Genomic DNA, 9,534 nt, shown 5'->3' on the forward strand with positions numbered 1-9,534 from the left:
GTAATATTTTCACATGAAAAGTTGGAAAATTGAAGCAGTTTAAATTTAATTTAAAACAGTAACTACATTAATATATGTACTGAATTAGTATAAGAATATAAAATAAAAATTTATTTTAATTATTATTCATATTAATTGACCTGAGAGTCAACTTGAAAAAGGAATTTCTTATGTTCTTAGTATTTTTTAAAGTACTTAATTAACAGACAGACACCCTGAAAATATCGATTTTTATTTTCATTCACTGTTTTAGATTTGCAAAAATGGGGAAAATGCAATATTCATTTTGATTTAAGAATATAATTCACATTGTTACGAAACATTCGATATTATGTGACGGATTCGCCCTTGTCACAAACTTGAGATGTGTTTAGAATTGCACACGACTCCTAAATTATTCATTTGCGGTTTTAAATTGCAAATACCAACAAACCGAATTTACCTTATATTACATTCCTGTATTCTTGACTAAGCTTCAGAGTAATTTCAGCTTCGGGAATATATTTATTTCCTGTTGATAGTGATTAAATGCATTTAATTAATTCCAGACTTCACTTTCTTTCCCCTATTCCCCTGTTTAGCCCTATTTATAAAGGAATTTCTCTTTTTCCCCTATTTTGAAAAAAATTCCCCTCTTTTTCGTTTAAGGTCGTGCCAAAAAAAACAGTCATTTTCTATGAAAGAAAAAAGCATTATTTTTTAGGAAAAATACATTAAAACTGGTTAAAAATACTTACTTTAATATTAGCTTTTTCAACTTGAAAAGCAAGCAAATAATATTTAAATATAATTATTTGTAAAAAAACATCGTCATTCAAAAAAAAAATATATTCTTGGGATTTCAGCCAGAGAAAAAATTGGTTTTGAAATTGGAAACAGTAAAGTTTAAAGACTATTTTCTCTGAAAAAATTGGCCATCAGTTATTAAAATTTTACCATTTTTCAAAAATTGGCAAGAGACGATAGTAGGAAAAAATTCAGTTGCAAAAAGCGTTGTTAAAATAAACTTTTTTGTAAATTTTAACATGTCTTCATCAAAAATATCAGTATGAAACTTCGACTATTTTTGCTTGAAAATGTATATTTTTTGTTTAAAATTAATCTTTTTGGTTTCAACTGAACTTGTTTGCGAACAAACTCATTTTTTTGGTTTCGAAGATCAGCTGTTTGTTTGAAAATGCAACTGCTTGTCGTTGGACAAATATGATTACTGAGTTAAAAATTTGATTATTTTTTGAACATTTACCAATTGAAAATTAACTTTTTTGTTAAGTTTTGGTTGAATTAATTTGTTCTTGGTTTCAAATAAACAATATTTGACTGCAAATTTAACTTCCATTTTTCATTTAAAATTTGTCTTTTTTATTTGTAAATTAACTATTCTGTTGAGAATGTATATTTTACAATTGAAAATTCAACTTTTTTATAGAAAAGTAACCAAGCAAATTTGTATGATTTTTCTTTCTGGATTAAAAAATCTTTTTTGGTTAAAAACCCATCGTTTTTGATTGAATGTTAATTCTTTGTAACTGAAAATGTTATTATTAAATTTTTTGCTTAGAATTCATCTCTAACAGTGAAAAGTTCAAGTATTTTGTTAAAAAGTTACACTTTTGGCCAAAATATCAGCTATTACATTATTCGTTGAGATTTCATCTCTTTGATTGAAAATTATATTACCCCATTTTTGATTAAAAATTGATCTTTTTATTTGAAATTGAACTTTTTTGTTGAGAATTAATATTGTTGGGTTGCAAGTTAAACTTTTTGTAGAAAATTCAAATTTTTTTTACTGTCTTCACTAAAATAAATAGATAATAAATTAAATAGATAATTCGTCCCTTTGGATTGAAAATTGATCTTTTTGTAGAAAAGGCTTCTTTTTTGGTTCAAATTGAATTTTTCCTAATTAGAAAGTCTAATCTTATATTTTTTGTTCATAATTAACCTGCTTTCGTGAAGATGTTTTACTGTTTCATTCAATTTTAATTTTTTTCTAATTCAACTGTTTTTGCTAACGTTACATTTTTAGGTCGAAAAATCAGTTGAGTTGTTAAATATTCTACTTTTTGGATAGATAATTCGTTGTTTTAAATTAAATATTCATATTTTGGTAGAAAAATCATATTTTTTATTTAAAGTTAATTTTTTTGAAACTGAAAAGTCTGGTATTATTATTATCAGAATCTATCTCTTTTGGTTATAAATTCTAATATTCTATTATTATTTGGTTGAAAAGTAATTCTTTGGTTGAAAATGCGACTTTTTTTGGCTGTATTTTCATTTTTTTCTTTGAAAATTCTACCATTTGATTGAAAATTCAACTCTCTGGTTAGAAATTCAACTTTTTGTTGAAAATTCATCTCTTTTCCTTTAAAATGCAAATTTTTAGTTGAAAATGTATCATTATTGTTTTGAAAATTACCTTTTTTGTTGGAATTTTTTCTTTTTAGGCTAAGAAGTCATGTTTTTTACAAAGTTGAATTTTTTAGATTGAAATCTGAATACTTTGATTGAAATTTCATCCCTTTGATTTAAAAATATATCTTTTCGTTTCAAAATTCAACTTTTTCGTTCAAAATTCCTCTCTTTTGCTTGAAAGTTTAACTATTTGGTTTTAAATGGAATTGTCGTTTGGTTGAAAATTCAACTATTTAGTTGCAAATTTATCTTAATTAGTTGCAAATAACTCTTTTTGTTGGAATTTTATCTTTTCAGGACTAGAAATCAAAGTTTTTCTGAACAAGTTGAATTTTTAGATCTCAAACTCAACTCTCGTTAAAAATTAATCTCTTTTGGTAAAAAATTAATGCTTTTTTGTTGGTTATACATTCTAGCGTTTGATTGAAGGTTTTATTATTTTCTTGAAGAGTAATCTTTTTTCGTTGAAAGTGCATTTCCTTTTAGTTGAAATCCAATTTTTATTCTTGGAAAATTCGTCTCTTTGGCTTGAAAGTGGTAATTCAAACCTTTTTTTGGAAAAATTCAATTTATTTTGACCATGAATTCTTACATGAGTAAGAACCCACATTGATTAATTAAAATAACTTTCTGCAACGTTTCAATTATTTTGACGAAAAAAAAAAAATATTTTCAATCATTCTTGGCAGCTTTTAGATGTTATTAGCATAGATTGATTGTCTTATTTTTAAAATAAATAAATACCGCAACTTTTAATTTAATTATTTATTTTCAGTTGACAATGAAACTACAGAAGCTGCCGAAGCATTTTTCCAGAAGGTGAGTTATCTTTTACATCTATTTAGTATATAAGATGTATGCCAATTAACTAAATTCGAAAACGTTCATCAAAAACCGGCTTAGGTAGTATTTTGTTCTAAATGGAACGAAATTTGAAAAGGGGCCTATTCAATGTCCTCTACTGAATACTTTAATAAAAAATATATTAATAATCTCGAATTGATCTTAAAATTGATTGCAAAGTATGATGATTTTCGAAAAATGAAACTATGTATGTGACTAATTTATAGAAATTATCCAAGAACCTGGAAAGTAGCGAATTTAGTCAGGGAATTTTTTATTAGTCACGGGAATGTTTAAGAGTTTTGAAAACAATTTTTACAAAAGTCAAGGAATTTCAAAAGAGGCATTTGATATAACTGCCAGGGAGAATAAATCTGATTTTTTTCCTGTTATATTCTGTTTATAAAAAATTATATGTTAAAAGTATTACAATATTAAGACTCATGTCTGTCAATATTAATGGGCAGGGAAAAATTTAAATTTATTTAGGAAATTTTGAAAGTGAAGTTTTGCGGCCATCCTGCTATAATATTCTTATCAGTAATTTATTAGTCTATTTTTTTAGTTGCTATGTTCTGGTGGTAATATTTTTAGTAAAAGGATTTATTATTTGTTTGAAAATTCAATTGCTTTGGTAGAAAGTTAATTTTTTTTGAAAGTTCAGATATATTTTTTTAATTCATCAGTTTGAGTAGAAAAGTCATCTTCTTGGATAAAAATGCAACTGTTTCGTTGAAAATTTATCTACTTTGGTCAATGGTTCAATTGAAATAACCTAAAACATTCAAAATCGAGAATTTCGACCCAATTTTCGTTAACTATTTCATTGAAAAAAGAGAATTCACAATCACCAAATTACTGTTGTCGATGTTTTGAGCTTTAGTTTTAAAAAGTCTGTGCAAAAAGACCGAGCGCTAGGCGCGCTCAAATTTGTGGTTTGAAATTTTCTCTATCTGGTTAAAAAAGTAACTTTTTGCTTTAAAATTGAAATTTTTTTAGTTTTAAAATTCATCATTTTAGTTCAAAATTTATCTGTTTGGTTATATATTGGACTATTTTGTTGACCTTGTTTGTTTAAAAATTATTTTCTTTGACTGAAAATTAAAATTTTGTTAAAAATTTGCTTATTTTGGTTGAATTCGACTGTTTGGTTTAAAATTGATTTATTTTTTTAAGTCTTTTTTTTGTAAACTATTAAACTGTGTTGAAAATTCGTCTGTTTGGAGAGAAAATTCGTAATTTTTTATTGAAAATTGATCTTTGTTTGTTGGTAAAAAACTAATCTTTTTGGTTGAAAATTCATCTTTTTGGTTTTAAAATTCATCTCTTTTGGTAGAAATTGTTACTAAAGCATCGTTTTGGTTGAAAATTCAACAGGCTTCTAAAAAAAATCAATTATTTGGCTAAAATGTAACTATTTTTGGTTAATATTTAATCTCTGTTATTTGAAAAAACGAAAATTTGGTTTAAAATTCAACCATTTTTTCGAAGTTGAATTATTTGCTGAAATAGTCATTTTTCTTAATCAAAAATGAACTATTTTGTTAAATATTCATTTTTTCGGGCTTGAAAGTGAACTGTTTTCTAAAACATTCGACATTTTAACTTTAAAATTTAACAGAAAGTATGTTTTGTTAAAAATTCGACTATTTGGATGACAATTTATCGTTTTAGGTAGAAAATTCAAGTATTTGATTAAATATACAACTCTTTTGTTAAAAATTAATATTATTTAGTTAAAAATTCAAGTATCTTAATCTTTTTTTAATTGAAAGTTCGACGATTATAGTTTATTTAGTCGACAATTCCACTGTTTTGTTGAAAATTGATCTCTTTGAACACAAAACTCGTCGTTTCGGTTTGCAAATTCATCTGTTTTTGTTAAACACTCAACCGTCTTACCAGGAATTTTGAAAATGCAACTGTTTTTGGTTGAAGTTCAATCGTTTTTGTTTGAAACTTCAACTAATTATTTCAATACTCATCTTTTTAAATAGAAAACTGATATTTTTTGGTTGAAATAAAAATATTTGATGTTTTCCAATTTTAAACTGAAGCTGGTTGAAATTTTAAGTAATTGCTTAAAAATGTATTTATTTAAAGATTTACCTCTTTGTCTGAAAACTTAACTATTTGGTTTGAAAATAAAAATGTGTTTTTGGGTTCAGTTGAATCTCTTTTGCTTGAAAATTGTACTATTTGGTTGACCAAACATTAAACAAAAACAGATGAATTTTCAACAAAATAGTTCTCTTTTCAATCAAATAAGTAAAAAAAATTAATTTTAAACAAAGTAGTTCAACTTAAAACAAAAAAGATGAAATTTTAACCAAGTAGTTTAAAAATTACAGTTTTTGTTAAGAATTCGTTCTTTTGCATTGAAAATTCATCTTTTACCCTGATTAAGAACTTTGAATGCCCTGTATCCCCTGTCGGATACAATTGTGTAGGCGGATTAGTTTGCCTTTAAGACAATGAATACAATATCAAATAAACCGAAAAAATAAACCTCGGATTCAAGCTTAAAGGTAGACAACCGGAAGAAGTGCAAGTGGGAGTTGCAGGCTGGGGCATTGAACTGTCACGCGATGTGACTTCGACACCTATGCCAATAACACTTTGCTAACGCCACCCAAGTTTTTTTTCCTTTCGAATTAAATGCCTCTCAGCATTAACAGAGGACGGCTTCTCGCTTGATAAAAATTCGATTGACAATCGCTTGCTTTGCCATTATGTGGGGATATCTTACAACACAATACCAGATCCATGAAACTATCATGCTCCTCGCAATTCTATCAAAATACTTTATTAAGGGGGAACCTCCTTACAGTGGATAAATGCAACCTGTAGTGGATAATAATTAATGAAGAGCACAAACATAAGAAAAATAATTAATTTTAATTTATTAGAATGTATAGGGTCTTAAATTTTAATTAAATCAATTATTTTACGCACGTTAGTTTTTTCAATTAATGATTATCCACTGTAGGGCGGTTTCCCCAACATACATTATTGGCAAAATTTATTATCATAATTCATTATTGCAATTTATTATCATAATCTGTATTTATCTCCATCATTAAAATTCATATTCTTAAATTAGAGTATCGAGAAAATTGAACTGTAAACTGAAATTAGATATGATAATTTTATTCCTGCATGCAAGGATAATTATTTAAAATATTAGGTTCAGCAAAAGTTCTAGAAAGCTGGAATAAATAAGTTCCGCTGGATTAACAAGGTGTTCATTGAAGGAGAATAGGAGAAGGGACGTGCATCCGAACTATTTTTTTAAAATAAACAGGCTTTTTTAAAAAGATTCCTCTTTTTTCATTTGTTTTCAAGAAATTTCCCCTTTTGCTCGATTTTTCGCTTCAGTGCGAAAGGAATTAATAGAAGCCAATAAAACACTCCAAATATTTATGGTTCAAAGATAATCATTTTTGCTTGAAAAATCTACTGTTATATTTTTGGTTCAGAATTCATCACGTTTGATTAAAAATTATAATATTTGGTTGAAACTCCATTTGTTTTTGCTAATAGTTTTTTTTTTAACTATAAATGTAATTCTTCTCTTTCTTGTTGTTGAAAAGGTGTATTTTTAATTGCAAATTTATTTTTTTTTCTAATTAAAAATTCATCTCTTAGGTAAAAAATTATTTTTCTTGGTTGAAAACTGATCTTTTTTTTATTGAGAATTCAAATATTTTGTTGAAAATTCATCTTTTTGGTTAAATTTAAAGGTTTTTTTTATTGTGAATACAAATTTTTTGGTTGAAATTTCAACTATTACATGTTTCGTTGAAATTCATATTTTTAAAATGAAAATTGAACTACTTCGTCAAAAGTTCATGTTTGTGGTTGAAAGTTGAACTACTTTGTTAAAAATGAAAATTCATCTTTGAAGGTCGAAAATTAAGTACTGTACTAAAAATTCATCTTTTTGGCTTGCAAATGCAACTGTTTTTTTATTTATTTGGAAATTCGACCATTTGATTGAAAATTATTCTTTTTTGGTTGAGTATGAACTTAAAAAAAATCTCTTCTGGTTCAGAAGACTCTTTCTTTTTAAAAGATCTTTTTTTTCTGTTAGAAATTCAGCCGTTTGATTGTAAATTAAGTTTTTTGTTGAATATTGATTTTTTCCTGGCGTTGAAAATTCAACTGTTTTGCAGAAAGTTCGTCTTTTGCCTTTTGGTTAAAATTTCATTTTTTTTTGTATAAAAACAAAAGATTTGTTTAAAAATTTAACTCCTTTGTTGAAAATTTAGTAATTTAGTCGAATATTCGCATTTTTTAATTAAAAAATTTATTGAAATTGAAAAAAAAAATTCTTATTTAAAAATTCATTATCTAGAATAAAATTTAACGATTTGTTTAAAAATTCAGCTGATTTTGGTTTAAGTTGAATTTTCCTTATTTAAAATTCGACCATTTGATTGAAAATATGATATATTTTTTCTAGTGGGTCTGAGAATACTGATGCACTTAAAGTGTACATTTCTTTCATAATCGTGTAGAATTCAGTTCATGGCTGAACACATTGCGTACGAAGTTTACTGATTGTGTTTTTTTATGTTCGCGATATTATTGGCAAATTGGAGTTTCTTCAAATATATGCAAATCTTCATGGTCACGGTCGATTGCATTTATAAAATGTGCTTTCCTTCGATATCGATAATATTGCTTGCATAAATAAAAAATATCAATTCATAGAGACTTATGACCGATGGCATCAAACGACGTCGATATGATCATTTAGCCTTTATCTCCTTCGTATTTTTTCGCGACTTTATCAAATTTTTAATTTAAAAATTTCAAATTAAAAAGTTCAAAAAGTTTCTTTCACCTAGTTTAGTTTTTTTTCTCACAAATTTTAGTATGTAAAAAAAATTACTTTAGTTTGACCTAAAGTTACAAATCAAGTTAAATAATTTATTATTTCTTGATTCAATTTTGAACAAAAGGGATGAATTTTCAACCAAAAAAAGTGAATTTTAAACAAAGTGTTTCACCTTTTACCTAAGTAGTTGAATTTTTAATTTGAAAAATCGGTTTTTAACCAAAAATGGAAATAGTTAAATATTCAGATAAAAAATTAATTTTCAAGAAAGTAGTTAAATATTCAGTCAACGCGATGCATTTGGAACTGAAGTGATGGGCCTTGAACTGGAATAGTTAAATTTTCAGTTAAAAAAATTGATTTGGAAGAATGAAAAGAATTTTTAACGAAAGAATTTTCAATCTAAAAAATGTATTGTTTTAGAAAATATTATTATTATACCATTAAGCCATTTCCCTAGCTGCTGATCAATCTCTCTAGCAATCACCCGAAGTCAAGAGCCTCACAAATTGATCATGTGAAACTCCCCGCTCAGACTCATTAATATCAAAAGTCGTTTGTTTCAGGCGTCATTCACTCCACTGAGACTTTTTTTATAAACTATTTGTCGCCACACTTTTCTGTCCTGCATACCTCTTTAGCTTCCTTCACGTCCATGCATTTTTTCATACAAGCTCTTGTGTTTCTATGGCTTTTTATGTCTGTTCGAATTAGGGCGCGGTCTGATTCTGGGCACACTGCCATTTACTTTATCCTTAATACACTTGTTTCGTTAGTCGTTCATCTTTCGGTCACTCGACATGCCCAAATATTGTCCATGAGTGTTTTGCCGCAAAACATGCGTGGGAATTTCATTTTGATCGCGTTAATGTCACTCTTATCCTTTTCTTAATAGGTTCACGTCACCCTACCGTTTAGCAAATGCGCTTTAAATATAGATTATGTATTGCTGTTTGAATGCACAATTAATTTAGCGCGTCCTATGTTCAAAAAGTTTAAAAAGTTCATGAAAATATAGAGTTCGTAATTATGAAGAGTTCGTGAAGTTATAAAGAGTTCGGGTAGAGTCAATAAAAGTTTAATATGCCTTAAAATACATTTATTATAAAGACATCTATAATTACATACACTGATAAAGGGGTAAATATTCAAAGTTGGACTTGTAAAAAATAAAGGATTCACAGAGCTACAATAAAGTTCGTTCGGTTCGTTCTGCAACTCTGAGCCAACTGACCTTTTTGCAGGGGTTGCGGGTACAGTGTTTGAAAATTGCAACACTGTCAGTGAGAATTGAATTTTGAGCGACATTGAAATTAGAAAAATGACAACGCCGCTGCATAATGGTCAAGAGACAGATGAGAATTTTAAGATAATACTAAACCTAAGAAGCTGCGCTAAAGCTATGTTGAACGCTGTTACCTCGGAGG

General features: G+C 27.1%; 1 protein-coding gene across 5 annotated transcripts in view; it reads left to right on the top strand.

The window, feature by feature from the left end:
* LOC117179893 (protein bicaudal C homolog 1) overlaps positions 1–9,534 on the top strand; it is a 163,159-nt gene that overhangs the window by 19,008 nt on the left and 134,617 nt on the right. For all 5 annotated transcript variants that reach the window (XM_033372084.1, XM_033372087.1, XM_033372083.1 and 2 more), the window contains exon 3: positions 3,197–3,240. In XM_033372084.1, coding sequence (XP_033227975.1) covers positions 3,197–3,240 — 44 coding nt within the window. The remainder of the gene's footprint in view (positions 1–3,196; positions 3,241–9,534) is intronic.

Source organism: Belonocnema kinseyi, chromosome 9, assembly GCF_010883055.1.
Source record: "Belonocnema kinseyi isolate 2016_QV_RU_SX_M_011 chromosome 9, B_treatae_v1, whole genome shotgun sequence".
NCBI classification, from domain to species: Eukaryota; Metazoa; Arthropoda; class Insecta; order Hymenoptera; family Cynipidae; genus Belonocnema; species Belonocnema kinseyi.